The sequence below is a fragment of the Galendromus occidentalis genome, unplaced genomic scaffold, assembly GCF_000255335.2.
Source record: "Galendromus occidentalis unplaced genomic scaffold, Mocc_1.1 scf7180000077086, whole genome shotgun sequence".
In the NCBI taxonomy this organism is placed as follows: Eukaryota; Metazoa; Arthropoda; class Arachnida; order Mesostigmata; family Phytoseiidae; genus Galendromus; species Galendromus occidentalis.
Window position 1 is genome coordinate 1627758 of NW_003805074.1, and position 23865 is coordinate 1651622.

General features: G+C 50.4%; 2 protein-coding genes across 2 annotated transcripts in view; both read left to right on the plus strand.

Annotated features, from left to right (window-relative positions):
- Window positions 1-554, plus strand: part of LOC100905567 (lymphocyte cytosolic protein 2) — a 41245-nt gene extending 40691 nt beyond the window's left edge. The window contains exon 13 of the mRNA XM_018638522.1: window positions 44-554. Coding sequence (XP_018494038.1) covers window positions 44-157 — 114 coding nt within the window. The 3' untranslated portion in view covers window positions 158-554. The remainder of the gene's footprint in view (window positions 1-43) is intronic.
- A 403-nt stretch (window positions 555-957) lies between these two features.
- Window positions 958-22661, plus strand: RhoGAP54D (Rho GTPase activating protein at 54D). The gene is given in 8 exon segments (XM_003740814.2): window positions 958-1167; window positions 1169-1187; window positions 9407-9484; window positions 11412-11621; window positions 12842-13065; window positions 17707-17868; window positions 20505-20651; window positions 22266-22661. Coding segments are annotated over 8 exon segments (1446 nt in total).
- Window positions 22662-23865: the final 1204 nt, after the last annotated feature.

Below are 23865 nucleotides of genomic sequence, written 5' to 3' on the forward strand. Positions count from 1 at the left end.
CACTTCACGATTGAGTTCTCATCCCTGGATCCTCTGATTGAAGGTGTTCAAGATGGTCAGCGACCTGATCGAGTACCATCGCCAAGAAGAGATTCTGCTAACTTCACGAAATCAGTCTGCCGGGAGCACGCGTCTCACAGAAACTCATCATGTCTAGCTCAGTGGCCGATGAAGCCCACGATTCGAGGGATCTGTCATATGAGAGCTCGAAGGGAGGTGGACGAAAACCGAGCAGGACGCCTTCTGTAAATAGACATCAGGAGAGTTTCCTCAGACGAGACGAGCACCGAGTAGTGTGCGAGGGAAGGCGGCAAAAAGGGATCTTGCTCGTTCCTGTGCCATATCTGGCCGTATTTATCGCTCGACTCGTTTGGGATCCTCACTCGGAGTTCTTGTGAACCTGTGCTCTTCCTAGTCAAGAATGTTGGAGATATAGCGCGACTTTCATTTGGACGATCATCTGATCCATCGGTTTGTTTTTCAACATTAGCCAAGGCTCCATCCTCAAAACAGAAGGTCATGGATATTTCTATTCAATAAATGTAATATATGTTGCGATAATGCGATACGTCTAATGTATTTGAGCGTTCCGTCCCGAGTTTGGCATCAGGAAGATATGGCTCCAGAAAGACATATTTTTGAAACTGAAGCGAGCTCGAGACGGTTGGTTCTCGATTCGAATATCACTAGTCCTACAGACTAGACTTCGGCGCTGCTGCGTCCGGTGGCGACGCGCGGCCTCCTCTCGCCGAAAATCCCTCGCCCTCGATGTGTCCTCCTCGCCTCACAGAAATGTTTCGCGTCTAGCGACATAGGAGCCAGTTTCGGCGCTGAATGCATCGGAGTAAACCGCGTTATTCGTTGATCCGTGATCGTGCCGGTTCCGTCGTACTCCGTTCCTTGTTTGAGTTCTTCAAGTCCGTACCTTAGCAGAGACAGGTTCCCAAACGCCAAAGCATGTCTGTGAAGAGACTGCGACACTTGGTCGAGCTCCCCAGCTCAGATAAAACTGAAATCCTCACTCTGTTCAAATACCAGAACCATCAAACCTATTTGGACTATGTGCGAATGCATCTGAGTTTTGTTCTGGATCTTCCAACCGATGAGTTCGCTCCTCTGCTGGATACTGACTACTTCAAAGAAACCAGATTCACCTGTCCCCCGCTAAAAAGGCAAAGATACTAAAGGTATGATCACGAATGTGGAGGGGGAGGAGGCGAAATCTCTAAGCTCCGAGGGTCACTCGCCGGACTCGCTGTCGGACTGTCATCGATCATCGCGGAGTGTTTACACCGGCGGCTCGGACTGACGCTCGGAGCCAGAGAGAAATCGAGCTGAGTCCGCCGCTGGATAGAAGCTTCCTTGACCACTGATTCTGTTAGTGGTTAAGTCTTCTATTTTTTTTGCGTGCAACGGTCTGTTATGGGAGTAGTCCCCAGTCAGTGAGAGAGGCAGACAAACCATTCATCAAGAGCTTTGACAACCAATACATCTTTCATTCGATAACACATTTTTGCTAACTCCGGTGTCTTCCTGTCGCTCGAAGAGCCTTGAAGAGAGTTCTATACCCACAAAGAACTCGCGGACTCTCTCGAATCTAGCGAGAGGTCCATTTTCGGATACTTTCCTATTCACTCACTAGTCGAAAAGCTCGGATTGGGGAAGTCGAGTATCCTCATAGGCACCAGAATCCGAATATGACGAAGGATACGTCGCGCGCTGCCTGGGAAGATGCCCGTGCCAACCGTTTCCGCACAGGCGAAAATAATAGTGAGAACTGACTCGTTCTTAGTCCGCTATCACTGTGTAGGCCGGTGAGAACGAACCCTCGATCAAAGGTCGTGAGGCGGTTCAGCTTCTGCATCGGACGGCTACGGGGAGACCAACGAAACTCACAGGCGAAGCTTGTAATTAAACGTGCGGCACGAGAAGCGCTGCTCAGTAAGGAGATTAAAGTTGCTCTTCAAGTTTCGCTAGTTTGTCTTGGAGATGTATTTTGGCGCTGTTTTTGGAAGCCAAAGCTAATTCATCAGCTCTGTGAGGGGAGAAAGCACAGAAGATTAGCTCCGACGGAACATCGGCACAACAAGTATTCCTCCATTGAGAGTGACACTGGTGTTTACATGGGAACAACTCTTTGCTCCAAGCCTCCAACGTAATTCTCCGAGCGTCGTCTCCGAAATATATTTCGGACAAACGCTTCTATCGGAAACCGAACCCACTAGATAGGCCTTAGAAAGGACGCACCGAGTTCAGAAGAGCTCGTATTGTCTTGGTGGATGTGCATGCATTGTCCGGTGGGCTCTCCGGACAGAGTGGATAGTTACGCTCGTCGGCTGTCTCATTGGCTGGCTGCCGGTAATCCATGAGCAGCTGTTTTTGCTACACGGAGAGTAGCCTATGTCAGAAGCCAGTCTTCAATGACGAGGCTCATGTTCGTGTAAAATGCAAGAAGAGAGATGAGCAGCGACGAGGGTACAAACAACCGAAAGTAGGAGGACAGCAGCGTGTAAATTTCCATGGCCATGCCGACGACTTACGAATAACGCAGGATCAACAAACTCATTTTATGATATGGCCCGTGCTCGATATATCGAGCCCACCAGTGAAGGCTCATCTTACTCGTCGAGTATTAAGCGGATACACAACACGACCCGTTGGGATCGGTCAAGCGGACTGTTTCGGGTAGCAATCGATGGAATCAGCGACGATGTCGAGAATACTGATCTCAGTCACCGAGAGCATCGACCGGCAAAAGTTGCCTGACTAAAAATCAAATCCGGGTGTTTTGGCTCCGCACATGGAGTCCTACTCTACAACCCCACCTCATTAATTTTAATCCAGATTTTGTACGATTTTCAAAGAAATCCGAGAGAGAAAGGCCGACCAACTCACCGGGCGGGTTCATTCGGTCTGGTCTCTGGTCCCTTCAGCTCATTCGGAGCTGGCGGCGGATAAAATTGAAAATCATACTGCATCAGGCTCGACCTTCACCGCTTACTTAGTGGTTGCCATTTGAAAACCCATGAAAGCCCAGTCGGAGCAGTCGTCGAGAGACTTCATTCAGGTTCGATATGTTCGGAAGCGCCATTCCTGAAGTGAGCAGCCCTAGTCGAAGCCAGTGATCCAGCGAGACGAAATCGTGCTCAACTTTCTCGAAGATTGAGCCATCCTGTACACCCTAGGGGAGAGAGAGCGATTTCGATCCGTGCTTTTGAATTTTCTTTCGGGAGACAAGGAGACATACACCCACACTGTTGTACAATTTGGAGCAACCCTCTCGATAGCGGAGGAGGACCTTAACTCTACATCGACTCCCGAGGCGTGGTCGAGAATTAATTTGCTGTCACCCGAACTTCGCGTCGACTCCAGTTATCCGATGCAGCTGCCTCGTGAAATATTGGACTATTTCCCATGGCTTGACGGTGAGGTTTAGGCGATGAAGGTGAAAATAACGAAAATTGAAGCTACCAGTCGCATCTCCGTTAATTGAAAGTCATTTTCATTATTTAGGGAGAGCGATCAATCAGCGAGGTAAACAGACGCTTGCTTAGACACTGACCAGGCATCTGCGATGTGCCATTTGAGATTGAACTCTCACTTGCGGCTTGAAAAAAACTGAGCAAAGAGGATTTATGACCGCGACAAAAGCGTGCAGAGGAGAAAAACTCTGGTTGGGGAGCTCGGAGGAAGTTCGATGCTCGGACCGTGTCGTCCTCATGGAGTCCATGGCTGCCGTTGTTCGATCGAGGTGAATGTTGAAGCGCCTGGCCGATCGGGAGTTGCCTTGTGGCCGACCGGTTCTTGTGTTTTCTCCATCCGATTGATCGGATGTAGTGATTAATCGAAAACATTCGCATCGAATTTCGAGCCCACCAAGCAGAGCAGGCGGATGACGATTTGTAGTCGAGCTACCAGAGTCCACTGAGCTCTGGTTGTACATTAGTTATGCCTCGAGAACTGAATCTCGGAGTGCGTCCGAATCGCATGTTCTGCCTCGACTCTCGGAGCGGACTCCGATCGGCGTGGGTTGAGATACCCGGATTGACTCGGCCCCCTGGTTAGGGATACCTTTCTCTTTCTCGTGAGCATCAAGTTTTTTTCCCGCATAGTCAGCTCGCAAGGATCGAAATTATGTCAGTTCCGCAACTGAAGGCTGCACCAGCCCTTTTTTCCGACCCCAGGCTCAGGCAGCTCAGGTCTTCCATCGCAGAGTATCTATCTGAATTTCGCATCGGTTTCGATTTCTGGCAGGTCAGGGGATGCGTGTGGGGGTCGCACGGAGCGTGATGATTTCATCGGCTTCAATCTATCAGGATTATCTGATCGCAATCGCGCTCACTACTATATCGCGATGGAGTACAGCCCGAGCATTTCCTGGAGTTCTCTCGCCGGTAATTCAGACCATCGACGGATCTCTTTTCGTTACCTACCTCTCACAGACTTACTGACAGCTCGAAATCATCAGAAAGACTGACTGGCTGAACCGGTGACAGACTAACCTGGTCCATAATTTGGGACTTCCGACAACTTCGGATAATGTGAGAGGTGTTCGTTTGGTGCTCGGCGCGCGACCGGGTCACAATTTGAATCCTTGCCTGTCGTCTAGTCTAGTGGACCTTGATCCGTTCTTATTAGTAGGGCACGTGATCGATCACGCTGTGGCTCATTACGGTCGTTCATCGGCATAGGGGTTTGAACTTGGACCTACGGCTGTTTGTAGTTCCAGTCCACTGCCGAGAGCTTCGCGATGCGGGCGTGATGCAGGCCAAATATCGGCTTTGACAGAGTACACGGAATTTTTAAACTCCGATCTGGGTAGGCAGCTGGTAGGAGGGCTGCGTTCGAATCACTCGATACATGGTTATCCGTTCGCTCGTTTATCCCTGGGTCTATGAGCTCGGGACTCTCGTCTCTTTATCACGAGAGCGAGGGATTCGGTCGCGTGCCGCGAACTCTAGAGGGAAGTTCTCGCCTTCCAACGGGTGTCTCTTCCAATCTGAATCAACTTCAGGCGGTTCTATCGAACGTGTCCATTCGATCGCTTTTCATCGTCGACGGGGCTCTTTGAAAAATTATGAAATCTGTCTCTTTGAGTGAAGCGCGTGAAGCAGACGAACGGAGTGAGCAGCAATGAAACTCACTCGTCATCGTCGCCGATGAAATGTCGTCCCCCGACAGATGAACAGCTGATCAAAAAGGAACGAGGGGTCCGTTGCTTCACCAGAACTACTGGTTGGTTACGATTGCAAAAACGCAACGGGTGAACGCAGCCGTCCCCAGTCAAGCAGCCAGCCAGCCAAGTCGCGAAGCAGCCAGCCAGCCAGCTCGCTGGCCAGTTTATCATTCAGGGAGAGATTGAAGTGCGGCCGCCGACACCATGGTGATGGTGGAGGTGATCTCTGCGTGAACCAGATGGACCAATTCGAATACTAATGACCGCACTGGGAGTAATGTATTTACGATTTGGGGGCGGCTTACAAGCCGATACAGGCACCCGCTGTGAGGAGATCAAGTTTCGATGGCTCCGATAGCGTCTTGTCAGGCAACTCGAATAACGCGGATCGTGCAGGCTGTTGGTTAATTCTTGTATACCGGACCCGTGTAATAGTCCCGAGAGCATCCAATCCAATCGCTGTATTCGAGTGAGTGGAATTACGAAAGCCTATCGCGTCCGTTGGACTCGGGATTTGTTTACAATGAGCACCAGCACTCTTCGATCAAAGGAGCGCTTCACCGAACCGGTAGTTTATTGAAAACGCCGTTAAACTCTCTCCAGACTACTTGTCAACACTCGAGAGGAGTCTGAGATGCAATGCCGCTGCTGAATGAATCCGAATGCCGAACAGAGCCTTAGAAAAATTCGGGACTCAACCCGAGAAATGATTAGGCTCATCAAAAATCCGGTTTTTCGGCTGATTAAGAAAATATTCTCGTTTGGGCTCTGTTTAAGATTACGAATATTCGTCAGAATCGGTGCGATATTCCCACAGTTCTGCGACCGCGACACTTTAGGCAGTGGTTTGAGCGTTCTCGGTTCTGCCTTCTGTGTTTACTGGCAACTCTATCACGCTTCGCTGGAATCTGAGTTGCTGAGTGAGGCCTACTCAGTCAGTCACTTACGATCTGTCTGGCGAGCAGGCGAGCGAGTCTGCTCACTCGGATCCATCGACCACACCACTGTGTCGAGAGACGATCTTTCATCTATCGATAGATTGTCTACGATTGCAATGGACTTCGTCAACTGGGGGAAAAACTCGTTCAAGCAGGGAAGCGCACCCATCCGAGCCCCAGTGGACCGCTGTCCTCGGCGATCCTGTCGAGGCACGGATCGAAATCCGCCCGGATTGGATACCGACACCCGATTCGAGCATTGGCTCCTACAAACAAGCGTGGGTAAAACCGGTCCTCCGCGAGCTCGGAGCGGCGGAAGTTACCGTAGAGGCGAGGGAGCATATATTCATTTGCCATCACCATCATTATATTGTGTCAATATGTTTCGAACATTGCGGCAATGTCTCCGGGAAAACTGATATTGATGCTTCCTGATGATTCGCTATGTGATGACGGCTCAAGAATCGCGAGCCGGTGATCTTGGAAACTAGGGGATGACCGACGGTTTGGTACTTAAGCCAGACATGAACTTGTCGCGCAAGCAATTTGAGCGCATTTGTCGGAGAAAAAATTCTGCCACACACCTCGTTGAAACCGGAATTCGTGTAGGGTCCTCGTCGCTGACTGACTGAGGCATATGTTGAAGCAATTCGTGATCGAGTCAAAAGTTTTGTCGAGAAAAAATCATCCTTTGTGAATAGCGAGAAACCGGAAATCGCTGGTGAGAGGACACTTCCGCGAGACGGTTACGCCGGAGTCTGACTTAAGCTCTTCAACCTGTTTTGGTTTCTAAAGCCTGCTGATGCACGAGGTATTGTTTTTACTCGATTGTTCCATTCCACCGCGTCTGGCCCGCTCTAATCGGGGGCTCAGGCGACTTTGTGTTGATGTGACCGATGTGTGGCTGGTGCTGAAGCGCTTCTGGTGGGTATTCGGAATCCGGGTACCCGTGACAGGTATTCTCTCGGAATATGAGTGCCTTCGTAGAGACTCTGATTTCGTGGACGAATATTCGTGGCGATGTTTAGGGAGCAATTTTTGATCTGGACAACCGCTTTGGGTGTTCGAGATCTCGATCACCGTGATTCGTCGCGGTGTTCCTTTTGACGGTGTCGCCCGTGTTATTCGCATCGATACGGCAGCGGAGGGTCCAGAACGGAGCGCTTTAACCATTTTGAAAGTCGTCCAAAACCCTCTTGTCTGTCCGATCCATCTCCTCGTCACCACCTGCGTGGTATCAAAACGAGTTGGTTTTCCCCGAGCCTCGGAAAAAAATCGCGCAGAATTTCGCTGCTCACATCAAGTGCGGCCTTTTCTCTCAGCGAAGGTTGTAAACTCGAGCAGAATTCAGCCTGATTTAGTATGCGACAGTGTTCGTTCAGCGAAAACAGCCGGAATTAAGACGCCAAGTCCGAACTACAAATTTACGATACACGAATTTTCGTGCTTTTTTGCGTGTCCCGCGCTGCCGACTTCTGTACCTGCCACGATGCACTATTATGACTTTCTCGCTTTCTACTCGAAAACAATCCTCCGGCTCCCCTGCGGTCCCACAGCTGATTTTACTAGCAGGGACTGGTTTACGTCAGTCGAGCCCGATCAGGCGGGATATTTATGGCGGACGAAAGCTAGATCGCTACCTGGGACGAACAGTCGACCCGCTTCTATGGGATCCAAATATGCGAGAGTCCCGCATATGAAGCCTTTTTCCTACGGTTTCGCGATGGTTTCGGCTGTACTAGGAGACTCTGATAGACAGCTGCTTGGAGTGGCTCGCGACTGGCAGGTGCCCGTTGACGTCTCCATTTACGCCGGTGATATACGGCTCCTAGGGTTTCATTTCGATCGATAAACGTCAACGAAATCTTTGCGGCTGTAACCGGCGCCGCGCCGTACTAGTCGGCCATGTCCAAAGACCGCTTTTTGCTCCACAATTGATATACATATCTCAAGTTCAAGCTTCGGGACTGAGCTCGGAACACTAGAAAAGAATATGGTGGGTAATCCACTTCTTTTCATCTCGTTCTCTCGGGGAAGACGTCTCCGATTGTCCTTCCATTCCATTGATGACACTCGCCGAGTGAAGATCTCCGAGAAGATATGACTCTTCCGCCGAATTGTAGGTGGTCTCTGTGACGGGATCTTTTGTGCAGGAGAACGATGAGAATCCGTTTCTTCTTTCACGCCCGCGAGTGGAGCTCTGTAGCTGAGCTTCATTAGAATACTCCGACCGTTTATGTGTCGCACCGTTCAGGCTGTCTTGAGGAGAACCGGATCGCATCACTTCCGACCGGACGCGACCGTCTCCGGAGCCGAAGTCCACCTTCGCAGAATGTAGATCAAGAAATTCGAGTCAACGATAATGATCGACTTCCTATCGTACCGAGTCTGAGTCTCTCTCTGTCGAAGATTGTTTTATCCTCATTTAAAGGTCCGCAGCGCGTATCGAAGATGACCGCTTCCTTGCTCGCTCGAAATTGCTATATGCTTCCGGACGGCCGCCTACGACAGGTGTCTCATGAGGGCGCCGGAAACTCTCGCCGGCTCGCGCGCCTTCACCGGCGCACCTGACTTCCCGCCGCCACCTTCGTTTATCCAACGATCCGGAAACTCGAAATAGCCTAGCATTCAAGAGTCGGGGAATCGATTTCTCGGAGGAGTGAGCCCGGGCTCGTTGGGGGTATGCACATTCTGCGCGTTCGGAGAGCTCTGGTCGAAGAAGCTGGCGCTTCCGATCGCTCGCAACGGCCATTCATGGCTCTTCGCCTACGACGACACCACCGAAGAAAGAAGGCCAGGTGTCGTTATCACGGCGATCCTTCAAAGAACGGCTTAAAGTGTCGTCGATTCTGACTGAGATGTTTATTGCATTCCAATGAAGATCTTTCAATCTTTCTTCTGCCCGAACCGTATCGGCTCCGGTGGTTGGCCGTCTCCGTCGTGGTCATGCCGTCGTTCTTCCCACGACTCAGTACAACGGTCCCACCGAATGAAGAATAAGAACCGATGTCCGTTAAATGGCTCCGATGATCTGCGGCTACAGAAGCCGCCGATGGCGTTACTGCCGGGAGCCATCCCCGTAATTGTCCATATGCTTCGAATGGACGAGCGGCACTCGAACGGTGGAGAATTATTGACGGATCAATTTTGCTCGGCTATTATTTTTTTCAGAAATGATTCATCGGCCCATTTAGTAGTCACCGGTTGTCTGACACGCCGTCTGTATCACATCGCAAATTCAGAGTTAGCTGTCGCCGTGTGACTAAAGTACTTTCTGCTTATTTATTTTCAGTTGCATGGGGATCGCCTCTCACCACCGAGGGAATAGCACAAGTCTCGCAGCTGATAGATTACCTCATGATCGACCAGAGTAAGTTCAATCGTTTCATTAAAATTGCTCTCTGGTGATGCCGTACAACATTCCGTAGTCGGGCCAGATAAAGGCTTCGTTCGGCCGAGAAGATGAGAACCGAAAATATACATACTACATGAGATCAGCGACGCTTGGGACGCGGCGTTGGTTGTAAACTTGCCGCGGGCTCATCTCGTCCGAAAGACAAGGTAGTCTCGTTGGCAAGTTCTGGGAGGTGAAGCCTCTCACACCTGTGAACTACGAAGCCTGAGCGCTTGGATAACTTCACCTGAGAACGGAGCTCGTGTTGGCCTTACGACACCGCTCTTCAGAACAAAATTCTCAGGATCTAGATCTACACGCTGGCAGAAACAGAACCGATGCTGTTGGCCGCTCTTCAACGGATGTCTGAAAGCATCCCTTGGATAGCTTGCTAGAAGCTGGCTCGCCGGCTTGCTTAACTTCCTCCTTGGAGCAATTTGCAATGTAAAGTCGCCCGGCTAGAGTGCGGTGGTGGTTTGGCGAACCGCAAGCACCTCCTCGTTCTCTGAGAACGAGGAACTCCTCCTCTCGGCAGAAGCGAAAGGGGTAGAGAGCGAGGAACTCATTTATTCTAATCAACTTATGTAAAGGGTTCGTTGAAGGATTTTTGTGTGAGACTTCAGAGCACCGCCTTCGAGGTTCTCTCGCTGAAGCGAGAGACGCTCTAGGGCTCGAGCCACGGAAGACTGAGCAGATTTGATACGAGCAAGATTTCTCCACGGATTCCCCGAGGGCGTGTCCCCGAAATCTTCAGTACCTTCGGGGACACGCTATCCGAATGAAATGACCAGCAGCGCTCATCGTACGCTTTATTTTTTACTTGACATCGATGGATTCCTAAAGTCCAGGGCTTAGGGCATTTCATGGTCCGTTGCTAATATGGGAGTCGACGTAAAAAACAAGAGCCTCGAGCCCAACCAGAGAGCCAATGTTCGAATGCCTATATCTCTCATGATGATCATCGTCGTTGTCGTTGTCATGATCATGAGCGGAGGGATTACAAGTTCTGATACATTGAATATACTCTCCGCTGTTGCTGGTTCTGCTCGTCTCTCTAATCCACTGGTTGCAATTTTTGAAATTCTCCCAGGCATTCAAGCGATGATCTTTTGCCACCTGAAGGATTACGCATCGTCCCATGCCGACTACAATGTTGGCTTCGGGCTGTGCATGAGACACAGACCACGAGTCGTAGCTACAGACGGAGATGAGCTGCGTATCGTTTATGACGAAAGGTTTCTGCATCGGAATTTTCAAATTCGTTCCGAGCGTTCTCTGGCTCGAGCCTCGAGTTGAAATAAGAAAACGTTGAAAACGTGGATCATCCAGGTCACGAGGAACGGCATCATGAACATGAACGGCGGCGGACTCGAGCATTCGAATCGGCGACGACTTTATTTTCGTTGATGATCGTTTGTTTGGGGCGAAGTGACTCGTCGGTCTCTTGAAGAATTTTCCACTCGCTACTCACCGATGAAGTCTTTAGCGAGCGAATTTCTCTGAATCAATTTGTGAGAGCTGACTTCTTTGACAGCTTCGATTGACATCGAGCATAAAAGTTGCAATGTTGTGACGCGCTTCCAAGAAGCCAGCAAACAGCCCGTGAACACTCTGAAGATTTTTTCCTCTCGCTGGACTCAAGCAAGAGCTGTTATGGCTCGAAAATTGTTTTTGTCTCATGATCAAGTTTCAGCGACGAACCCCTTGAGCGGCGATTCTACTTTGGATTGACATCCATCGAAATCACAGCTGTTGGTCGGCGCAAAACGCTCTCTCGGTTACAATTCATGCTTGATCCGATAATTTCTTAGCCGCCGAAAGGGGAAACCCCACATCGGTGAACGCTTCTACAATCGAAAGCCTATTTCTTAGCGCCTCGTTTACGCTATCGATTCCTTTGCAGATTGTCAAGAAGAAGGTCTCTTCAGAAAAACCGGCAGCGTAACCCGCCAGTCGGAACTCCGAGCTCTGTTATGCGCCGGAGAGATCGTGGATCTCCACCAAGGAGACTTCAGTGTGCACGATTGTGCCTCGGTATTGAAAAGCTATCTCAACGAAATGGAGGAGCCGCTCTTGACTCAAGCACTTTTTCAACCATTTATGAAAGTTGTCGGTAAGTTATTAAAGACGAAGTCATGCGTTGAAGATGAAACCGTTCAGATAGCGCTACCGGGACACGCATCGAACGATTTGTCGAGAAGAGATTTCAATTCTGAATGGAACTCACAACCAGACAGTAGAGAATGACGCGTCGTCCCGACATCTATGTAGAATTGAAAAGTTCGACTTGACGTTCAACTCAAGTGAAGTGGAACAACCGGACTTCCACCGACAAATTATCGCCGAAGCACTGACCGACAGGATGTTGCGTTGAGGGGAAGAGGTACTGCCCGAACACATATTTGTTCGAAAATTGAGATTCTATCGCTTGGTCTGTATGATGATTCGATGGTACGCGTCGAATGCAAGTGCGAAGTCAGCCTAACGATGCTTCACACGCAAGTCATAGCCGATTCGGCAGACTCACCTCACCGCTTCGAGCGAGCGATTCAGCCTCGCTTCACTAGGGCGGACTGAGATTCGCGGCTCTTTTCACCAACACTGCACTGGGTGTACGATGGTTACTCTCTCGCAGCTGAAGCGAGGACTCAGACCTCGATCGTCAGCGACGCTGTCCCGAGGTCCACATCACGAACGATTGAGCGGGTCAATTCGATCCCGGTGCGAATTGAAGGGACGAGACACGTCTGACCGAAAACATCTACGAGTCTACGCTCAACGACAGACATGAATCGATCTCGCTCGGGGGTCCGATCAGATCATCATTACTCGTTATTCCATTGAGAAAATTGGTTTTATCCGACTTTTCCTCGCCACCCCTCCTCACACACAATAGAGTAAATTAATCGAATCACCATTCCGTCGCTGTTTCGGCCACGCGGCAGTTCGCATATGTTATGCCTATTGTGGTAGGCGCTGGTGTTGGCGGGGGAATGTGATGGACACGCGAACCGAGTGGCCTCCCTACGGCCACATGCCACACCGGTAACGGCAACCAAAAGGATTCGGAACCGAACACATGTTTAAATGACTCCGCCAGTGGAACATCACCAACAGCCTAACTGCCCTGAGAGAAGCTCAATCGCCGATGTCGGCAGCGTCTTTGGGACCCGGATCCTGAACCGCCACAGTCAGTCTTGGCACCGACATCGAACACATATGAACAGTCGAGACCGTCCCGGTGGATTTTTTAGAACTCTCGTGGCTCGATCGAGCGTCGCTGAGTTCCGTCGTATAAATGAGTTCTGAGTTCGATCCACGATCTTCTTCCAGAGCTGCAGAGGGATAAGACGCTACCATCAATAAGAGAAGAAATTTTGAGGAAGCGCGTCAAATGCGTCCAACTACTGTTTCAACTGTTACCGCTCTACAATTATCATCTGTTGAAACCTTTGCTAGCTCTCCTACACAAAGTCGCTATCAACAAAGACACAAACCGGATGGATGCCACCTGTCTCGCCAAGCTCTTCGCCCCTGTTATCATGTGTCCGAAAACGGTGAGTACCCGAAATGAACTCGATAGTTGTTTTTCGGATTGAACCTGGTTTTTGGTGGGGGTGGTTCCATACAGATCTCCATGAGCGGTGCGCAACTCCATCTCCATCATTTGTACATCATACATTCGTCTCCAAGATCAGTGTGTTCGATCCAGAAGGGAAACAGCATCAAAACGACTCGACAAACCATGATGACGCCGCGCCCGGCGGCGCTTCTTGTGTTTGTTGTGCCTAGAGAGGAGCCCGTGTAGAAAACCGTTGAAAAAATTTCTTCCGTCATTCTTCTCGAGAGCGTAAGGAGATGCCACGGCGCCGACGGTGGATGTTGCCGCTTGAATGTTGCTGCCTCCAGTGGTGCAGTCAGTGGTTGCTGTGGCGGTGGCGAAAGTGCCGCCGCGCGCCGTCAGCGATTCAGAGCGCTCCTGGTTTAGACTCTCCGTTCGCCAATCATCGAATCCGTAGATTGGGTTCCTAATTTCAATAGCTGGCCTTCAAGAGTGATTTCCGAGGCAGTTGAACTTCGCCGAGTGATGCCTACGCCGAATCCTAGCATGCTTCTGACCATAGAAAGAAAGACAGAGGGCTCTACGGCCATCCGAATCCCCCGGATATAGGTATTCGGCGGGGAAAAGACGACAACACATTTCGAACAGATGCGCCGCCGCGCCGTTCGGATCGTTGGCCTGTGACAGGCAGCCTGTTCCGGAAACCGAAGTGCACGTTTAAACTCTCGCATGCGAGTATTCGCATCGGTCCCGATAGCTCCTAAGGAGTCGCTTATCCGTGCGACGAACCGTGATTACGTTTTGAGCATATGGAACCCGTTAGCTGGCTGCGGTTAGGCCTGCCGATCACTTCAATGGGAAGCTCTCGGGGTTTCTCCTCATTGAGTCGCGAGCGACTTGTTGAGTAACTCGAAATTTTTCGAGTGATTCCGCCGCGTCTCGCCGGGAACAATCGATCGAAATCAAAAGAGCCCCATCTAGAGATGGGAGACCTCTCGCATCGCAAGGAGTATTTCAAAAGTCCTCTTTGAAGTCTATGTCCGTAAGGTGCCATTGATGATGATGGTTGATTCGCTCTAGAAAAATTCATCGTGTCGAAGACCTGGCGAACGTCGTGACAATCTCATGAACTCCGCGCGAGTTTGGTAGGCTGTTCGATTTCGGCCAGAGCAGTTTAAGGTTTATCGCTTTCATATGAGTCTTCATTTTCTGCTCGAAACGCGGGAAGGAAACTCTTATTGTTAGACAATTAAAGCTCAGTGATCTTCTCGAGCTCTCGACTGTGCTTCGACGAAAACGCTGGCAGACCCCTGCTCCGGTCTATATCTTCTGACAGAGCATTTCCACCGGAAATCCAGGAAAAAAGGTGTGGCCCCCGCACCGGTGCTGGGCTGGTGCTTGCTAATATCTGAAATTGAGCTCCTCCGTCTCTCCAGGCCATGTGTTTCATTTCGAGTACGAAACAGACGCCACGGATCTGGAGTGAAATGGGTCTGCCGTGTTTCTCAGAGTGGTATGGAGCCTTAGCGGCTCGATTAATTCTCAATCGTCATTCGATTTTGTAAATTGAGAGAATCGTTTGAGCTCATGTGCTCTCTCGAAAATGCAGAAATCTGAAGCATCGCGATCGGGCTGGCCGGATTGGAAAATGCCTCTGAAAAATCCAAGCATGAAATGGGCCATGGTTCTGGGAAGAACTCGATATCGGCAACCAAAAAACCTCTGTTCGAATTTTGCTCCCATGAGCTTTGGATTCGGAATTCTTCGGGTACGCAGCCGGCGTGAAACTTCGGCTCGTCGAACGAAGCTGGGGCACCAGTGCGACTCGGTCAGAAGTTGGGGTGGTGGAGGAGAGCTTTAAACGCCTCAGCCTCGTCGACGACGACGAAACTCTCCTCCTCCATCTTCGAGCGGGTTCACAGCGGTTCTTCGCGAGCTGGCGGCAATATATTATTGTATACATTGGCAAAAACAGCCTCGGAGGCCGCTCGAGGAGGCTTTCTCTCCTAAGCGCTAGAATCCGTTAAGGGGCAGCCAGTCAGCGCAAAGTCGGAGCGAGCATATGGCTCCGATTCAACGACAGCGCGAAGCCAACGACTACCAGCGTCTTCGCTGGCGGAGCTTCGATCGTTGGAACTTCGGTGCTATCGTTCACGAGATCTATGCTTCCCACCCCCATCGCAGTCAGAGACATCGCTCGGAATGAAAATAAAATCTTTGTATTGGAATTACGCTTGGAAAAAGAGAAGAAGGATGGGGATTGTTCGAGCGATTCGAAGGGCTTCGAACCAATCGGAGCGAAATTCAAATGATTAGGAAGTCCCGTCGTTGGTGACGAACAGGTTTTCAGATTCCTCCAACGTTCGGTGCTCGATCGTCGATGGGGTATGATCTTTTTCTTTAATGACGGTTCGGCTCGCGCGAGCAATAGTCGCTGGCGCCAAAAGAAACCGTGGCGTGCGCCTCGAGAGTCGCTTGTCGAAAATCATTGGGTTGTGGTTGTGCGAGTCTGGGGCATGTCTCTTCTCGCTGGTCCCGGGTTCCGCTGGTGCGCATCTGTCGTTCTCGGAGTGGCTGATCTTCAAGTTCGCCGAAGAAACTCTGGCTTTTAAAGCTCCATGTTGGAATTATTCGGCAAGCGAAACATGGCCACCGGAGCTCGGTCAGTTCAATTGGCCAGCATCCCCACCGACCGTAGTTCTAGATACTGCCGTGAATTTTTGGATCCGTCCCCGAGGGATCTGACAATATTTATTATCATTATTATTACTATCATCATCATCGTTGAACCGTTATCTCTGCAGCCCTGTGCGCTGATACTGGAGCGTGAGGACAGCCCGTTTATCACGAGCTTCTCTCTCGAAATCGCTGCGACTACTCAAAGTCGATGACTACTTGGAGTTTCTCTCCGATGACCAGCGAGCTATATTTCAAAGTGACCCCAAGGCCTTCGAGAAGCAGCAGATCGTCGACTTGCTCGGGTTTCAGCAAGCCAGCTGCGATTTCTGTCGTCAGGGTCAGTGGAGGATGAGTTTGCGGAGCTGAGGATTTCGGTTTCATTTTTGCCGCGTCCAAACCACATGCAATCGATTGGAAGGGAGTTCGGGGCCGACGAGGAAGAGAGTAGTTTGTGCGCTCTCATTAATTCCAATAACCTTTCGCGCGCCAGCGAGCTCCATGCTAATCCGAACCGGATCTGTCGTAGTGATAAAGAGATGAAAAAACTCCAGCGCTGCCAAACGGCGATTTTAGACGGCGTCAGCAGCATATGAACACGACAGTTTCCTCTACTACACTCAAATCCAGTCCCCGGACGGATCCGCTCCCTGCACGTGCACGGTGACATTCGGCCCGACGGGTGATGCACATCCTTTGCGGAGACAGACATCACGGCCATCGTCTACGTCGTCTGTCTCGTCTTGTTTCTGGCGGACACAGAATAGCCGATAATTCTGAGCTTCCTCTTCGGGATCCTCCGGGTCGTCCACTGAGTTCTTCAAACTTCGCTCTATCTTATTGTAGTCGAGTCGACGCTTTGACAGCAATCGTCGCAAAAATAATAGTAATGATAAATAACGATTAGGAAGTCTTTGTGACGTTCCTCCAGAACGCCCAAATAATCTTGCTCGAATCAAGCTTGAGTCACGTATCGTCGCCCGGTCCGGAATTCTATCTCCTCGATGTGTACGTTGGAACCGGAAGAGGTTGTCAATACAATTACGGAGACCGAATGGGAATTCTGGCAGCAAGCGCACCATGACCGCGATAAAACCATTCGGACAATTCACTTTCCTCGAAAAATCACCGTTATGTAAATCCGCACGTGTTCGTTCGTATGCACAATTATTTGAGCATAAAGTCCTCTATCGGGAGCGGCCAGAGGGCGAACCTCAAGTACAAACTTGGTACTTCTCCTGGCTTTAGTCGAAAACGCTCGATCCGGTATTCGGGACAGTCAGTCATGGAAGCAAGGATGTACAGAAAATACGTATCGTACGTTGGGGGAAAGTCCATCACGCTCTCCGCACATCAGCTGACCCCTCAACTGCCCCTGGCCCAATCCAACCTCCCGTATGGAATCGTAGTCCGACGGAAAGGCGCAGTGTATTTGGTACGCCGCGCGCCGGTACAAATCTCACGCGATGGGGCACCGGCCGCGTCTAATGAGCAGCCCGGTCAGTTTGTACAGAAGTTCTCGGCTTGGATGAGATCTTCCCAAGCTGTGTACACATGATTTGTTTCGATACTGAATACCTTTGCGGTAGAGTAGGTAGGTATGAATTAAAGATGAGGGCCTTTTCGTGCTCCATAAGCTCACTTTGTAGCAAAAAATGCTCTGTTCCGTAGCTGAAAGTATAAAGCCAGACTTTATGTTCCCTAGATGCTTCGTTGGCGGCTGTGTACTACGCGGCTGACTCGGAGCATGATTGACGTGATTGTCAGCCACTCGTCAAAGTTGAATCATGGCAAAAGAGAAACACATTGGATTCTCTTATGTTGAGGGCGTGCGTGCACCCATGTCACTCAGCTGTCCGTCTGGCTGCTCATTCGAAATATTCTGCTGGTGTCTTCTCGGCTCACGAGGGAGGAGTAGAGAATTAAAGTTAAACATTCAATGTTTCCTCTGCTTTTACAGATGTCGCCCGAGGAGTTCTTCACTAGAGTCCAACACCCAGCGGTGGAGTTGCTGACTTTCATTATTGAGCAGGAGCCAGTATTATTCAAACTGCCCGAGGAGCTCATACAGGACGTGATCGCCTTCATTCGGACAGAAGAGAACGACTCCGACGACCAAGCGGTGAGATTCCCATCCAGAACTCGAAGCTAGACCTTTCACGTGTTTCCACCGGAGTCAGAGCCCTCCCCAGCTCGGGGCGGGAACCGATCGGAGCTTCTTCCGCGTGTTTTTCTTGTAACTTGAGTTCCGTGATGGCTTCCCAGCCTACCGCAATGCCACGGATCCAGATTCAAACGCATCGGGAGAATGCTGAAGGGCGGCTGTACGGAGGGCCCTCTTCTCGCTGCGCACAACGAACGTCGCGACCGAGCGACCGACGTACCCAGTCTGCAAAGTGCGGCATTGAAGCGCGACATCCATTGAACTTGCTGATGATCACGGCTTGCTAGCTCGCTGACCGACTCGGTGCGCGATTCAACCTAGTCCGGCATGGGTGTCCAACGGGCGTTTCAGCGTCTGCTCTCCGACGGATGCAGCCTGCCCCCATTCGTCGCCGTTTTGTTATCCACCTCGCTTGGTGACTTTGCTTACGGGAACCGAAAGTCCATCCCACGACCGCCTTCACCACCGCCACCGCGTCACCAGACATCTGCTCTTATTGTTACACCTGGCTCCGTTTTCCACCCTGCCCTGCTGAACATTTGAGCTTCTCAGTTTCTGTCTCCAACTCGTGGGCTCCTTCAAAGGGTTGCAGCTGTGGGTCGCGTGTGAGTCTCGACGTAATTGTCTTCGTCCGGCGTTATGATCTTATAATGGGCACTAAAGCGGCTTTGTCATCGGCACGCTTCTCGAGACGGAAACGACTGTCCGAAATGGACGGGCAAGTCAACTTTTTATCGTAGCGACACTTCTCTGGGGCTTCCGATCGAACTCGGACCGAACCTCTGGAACAAGATATGGATTCGCCCGGGTAGCGGAGATGAAACCCCGCCGGTCCGAAAGTGGAGCGGTGAGGCAAGAAGAGACTCACATAAGTGAGCCGAGCGATTGTCCGTCCTTTAAACTGATTACACAATGATCAGAGCCGGAGTGGACAGGACAGCTGAAACTCCGTTCACTCGGTCGGTTCATCTGCTCGCTCAGCCCTGAATCGGTTGCTTGCTTCCCGACGACACTCAGCGGCCACCACCGTCCTCCGCCTCCGGTGCCCCGACGGTGATTTCCGAATCCTGCATTCTCACTCATTGTCAGTCAGTTTCGGATTCAGACAACTTCACTAAGGCACTAGCCTATGAGCTGCCGACGGGTTGATCTTCCGCATCGATACGACCGAAAATGAACGAAAGAGCATCTTATCAATCAGACGTAAACAAGGTGGACTTGGGACGCGTGGGTCAATCAGATTATTGTCAAAGACGCAGATGAGGTGGTCTCAAGATCGAGAATGTCGTCTCTCGCGGGCTATCTACGCCTACGGATGCCCACCTGGCTGATCAGGCACGCGAATTCGCCGCTGAGAGTCCATCCGTCGCATGACGATCCCATCAGAAGACATCTGCAGCTTGTTGAATTCGGTCCGATCAGTGGGGCAGGTATTGACGGAATCGAAGGCGGAATCACCTGGACTTACGTCGGCGAGGCTCGGAATGAGGCCTTCTCAGAAGACGATACCCCCATGAGATAATTCTTGGCCCGGACTAGACGATCTTACGACACCTCTCTGACCAGTCTCAAGGGTTTCGAAACTTCTTGAAAAAGCAGCCGTCTTCGTCGACACATGATAATCGAACCGCTCTACTGAGGACACCAGAATTAGCGGCTCTCCGCCGTGGATCCGAATATATAATCCATTTGGGCATTGGGACTCTCTATTTGTCCCGAATCAATCGAGAGAGACATTGATATATCAATCCGGGATCCGCCCGGCTACTGCCGAACGATCACATCGTTGGATCGAGCTGGTCGTTGATCACGTTCCCTCGTGACGACAGAATTCGTGCTCCGTGTCCGAAAGATCTTGTCTCGATACTTCACGATGATGGGAATGTTATGTGTGTGATTTTCTGAAATTCGTGCAGCATGAATGAACCATATCAGGAGAACTTCGGTCTGCATAGGTTTAATCGAGTCTGGGATGCGGAAAATGTGTAATCATTAGATTATTTGTCGAAAGCAAAGTCTGGGATTCGCGATACGCTCAACGGCTTCGGAAATGAACGCTGCAGCGTTTATCTCATTCATGTCCGAGCCGTGAAATATTGCCTGACACCGGGGAAAATTATACCAATGCCACATCGCTGGAAAGAAAACTGAAAATTGCACGGTGATTGGCAAGCCTTGAATTTGCTGAAGAGCCGATTCCGAGCCCGAATCATCGATACGGAGTCACAATCTTCGAGAATAGATAATCAGCAGAGAGAAGGAAAGCCTGGAAGGGCTGGGATTCTCAACGGTTCGGCGCATCCTTGTGTGAGACGCCGAAATTCGGGGCATTTTCTCAACGCGATAAAGCTTCTTCAAGGACAGCGGAGACTTTCTCGCGTCGAAACCTGACAGATGGTGGGCAAAAAATTTTTGACGCGGAAACCCCATTATGAGAAGTGATAGCGCTCTGGGCAACACCGAAGCTTCCCATCATCGGATCGAAACTTGCTTCATATCTCGACGCCGCGTATTTTCGAATGACTAGTGTTCGTAGAAAATCATGAAGTCATCACTTCACATCCTTTGTTAAACGGTGACAAACCTCTTCACAGGTGATGAAAACACACATAACTTTCGCGATCCGCCGAGAACAGAGCAAAGAAGAAATTGATGATTATACGACTCGAGAGTTGGCTCGACTCTACGCTCACGTCAGCCAACAGCCCGATACACCCACGAAGAAACTATTTCTACAGAGAGTGAGTATCCATCTAAAGCAATGTCATCAAATATTCTCTGCGATCGACCCCGACACAGCGAGCTGTCCGGAGGCAACGGCCAAAATCAATGATGAAAATTCGCTCAACTCACTAACTAAAACGAAAATGGCTCGACGGAGATCATGACGAGGTTTTAAATATGACATCCGCGCAAATCCTCGACCCTCCGAAGTTACCTAACGATTTTTCAAGCGACCGCATCGAGAGTCGTGAGGAAACACTTTGTTTACGCAGCCTCAGCCACAAAGAGGGAGGTGGGTTAGCAGTAGTCGGTGTAGGTGTCTCTTGGAAGACGAGCAGAGTTTCGGCCAGTTGTCAGCTGGGGGAGAAGTTGAGGAGCGTGAACAGGAGGAGCCACACGGAGGGGGATGTGTCATCCTTAGTGTCATTGATTTTGGACGCCCACAGCTCCCACATTATCATATCACAAAATCAGAGGCTGTTTGGCCCGGGGTGCGCTTCGAATTATGCTGCTGACTTCAACTCGTTAGAATATTTGTGCTCACTAGATTGACAAAGCGAAATCCATTTCCCCTAGGAGTTCTCCTTTTCGTTCTATTCGAGCCTCGTCGCGCTCCATCGGTTACTCTGACAAAAGATTCAGATGGTGTTTCCCGAGTCGCAGACCAACAACGGCTGTACCTATGAACACCACTCGTTTCGGAGCTAATTAGCAAATCATGTCAGTCATTCATCAAGCGCGGACCCACTGCCAATCGAGAGGACATGTTAATGTGCTGTTTGACTCATGAATGTCATCTAGCAGGGTCGGCTCAGGACCGGAATGACAAATTCTGAATTTATTCATCACATGGATCGACGAACTTCATCCTCGAAGCCTCTCGCAACAGAAGGTTGCAAGGCGCCTCTTCTGAGTCTACAGAGTGCAAATGAATGAGGACAGTCGCTCGCTCACTCGCTCAGTTTGTCAGTCAGTCAGTAACCCCCCTTTTCTCCTCTCCGGCCCGTCCCCTGTGAAGAATCATCATAACCTCAGCAAGCCTCTTTGCCTCAAAGCTAGTCGTCCCTTTGACGACAACTTAGGCGAGGAAAAAAATATCCGATAGTAGAAGACTTCCGCGTTTTTTTTGACTCTCCGACAAATACTGTTTGGTCTCACTTCGGGCCCGCTCCGGGAACGTTGGCGCTGGACCGATAATGTGATCAGACAAGAAACCGTGATGTTTGAGGCCCCATGACCGATCTCCGACATCGTTTTTGTTGGTTGCTTCTACGATGTCATTTTCGCTGTTTCTGTCACTCTACTCAAAATGACGCGGGCGATACCGATCGTCCTCCCGGCTCTGTGGTCTCAAACAACCCTTTGACGCGACGAGTTCAAAAACTATGGGAAACTTCGTTGTATCGTCACGCCCCGATGGAGTCGGATAATTTACTTCCGCATCAAAAGGGAAGGTTACGGACAAATGACAACTACCTAATCGTCGAATAGTGATGTTTCGGAGTTCCCCTCATTAGCGATGCATATCTCGGTGTATCTTTCTCCTTCCCGAATTCCACAGTTATGAACAACACCCCGCTGAGACCTCTCCCTGCCCAGTGAAACTAACGACAGCTATCCTTTCATTTCAGGTACAAAAGGCTCCGTCGATACAGCAACCTGCAACACCGAAAACTCCGATCGCAGCCAAAGCGGAAAAGCTCCTCGGTCTTGCGGACACACCGGATACGATCAAGAAGGGCCTTTTCCGAGCCTCGGTCCGGTATCCCGCCGTGCCCGTGAAGTCGCTCATCAAGGGCGGATCTGTAGATTCCTTGGTCAGCGAAATGGAGAAAGAGAACGCCTCCCCGATGCCGAAATTCTCAATTAAACGAAAAGCTGACGACGATTCCACGCCGAACAAAATCCCGCGAACTCCCTTCCTCATTCGGGCTTCGATGAGAATGAAGGCGGCTGTTCTCACTCCGACCAAGAAAACTACGACGGCAAACAACAATAATCCTCCGAAACAAGCGAGACTGGTTTAGGGAATCTCGTAGATGCTGCGTGATGTTGAGCTTGCGGCATTTCTTGTTGTATATACGATGTGTATATTTGCCTCCTCCTCCTTCTCGGCGCGAGTGAAAGCGACTTATTCATAGGAGCTCAATGTAGAAGAAGATTTACGTGTTCGGGTCGAGCAATGGTGCTGTTCTATGCCTTTGTATATAGCTTCTGTCTACGATCATGTTCTACGTATGGGTGGGTGTCACATGCAATTACGTCTCCGCATGACGGAGCGAGGGTTGTATTATCACGAGGCTATCGGAATGTCGAGTAGACCAAGCGAGAGTAATTTATCAGGCTTATCGGAAAACATTCTCACGATGCTGTTCTACTTTTCTATCCAGCTGGTTCAGTAGAAGGCTCATTATTTCCAATAAACGAACTATTCTTATTCACGCAGAATGCTAACTTATACAACAGGACCTTCGGTCCAGTCGTGAACAGCTGCCGGGGAGAGCGATATGGATGAATGAAATTATTGCTTATAGACTCGGAAACACCGCATATTTGAGACCGTCCAGATGGCCGTAGGGGGAATTTTCTCCCTTGAGCGTTGTACGGTGAGCATCTGATTAAGTTCACCGGAGAACATGTTATTCGTCACACAGCTTTTCCTGTATCCAAGAGTTCCGGCGAGCTAGAATTATGGTTTGAGTGAGTGTATGAATGTATCGTCTGCTCGACTTCTCCTTAATTCAACTAGGGCTCTTTTCTGGCTCTCCGTGCTTGGTATCGAAGCTACCATGATATTTCGGTGGAGGTAGAATCGCCAATTCGGATAACGCGGAACTTCCCGAATTTTCCTCTTCCTTGGTTCGCGTCGCATGAGGCTCCGGAGTTCGAAGGTACCAGAATCACGGAGCTATACTGGTGGGTGGCGGATATCGCCAACGTGTATTTTTCTCGAAGGAGTCCGTCCTTGCTTCGAATCGGTTGATGAGATATCGGAATATCCTTCCGAGCGCCGATGCGGAGCATGACTCCACGATGTGCATTCTCTTCGAGGGTATGACCCGACCATATTCCTGCAGTAATGCGGAGAAATCAAGCATAGAAGATCCTCTCGTCCCGTGGCGAGCTCACGTTCGCGAAGGAAAAACATGTTATTCAAGGTTCTCCCAGGGCATCGGCCCCGTCGCGATTTTCCAGCGACGCGTGCTCAATTCGGAACGAGCGGACATACGC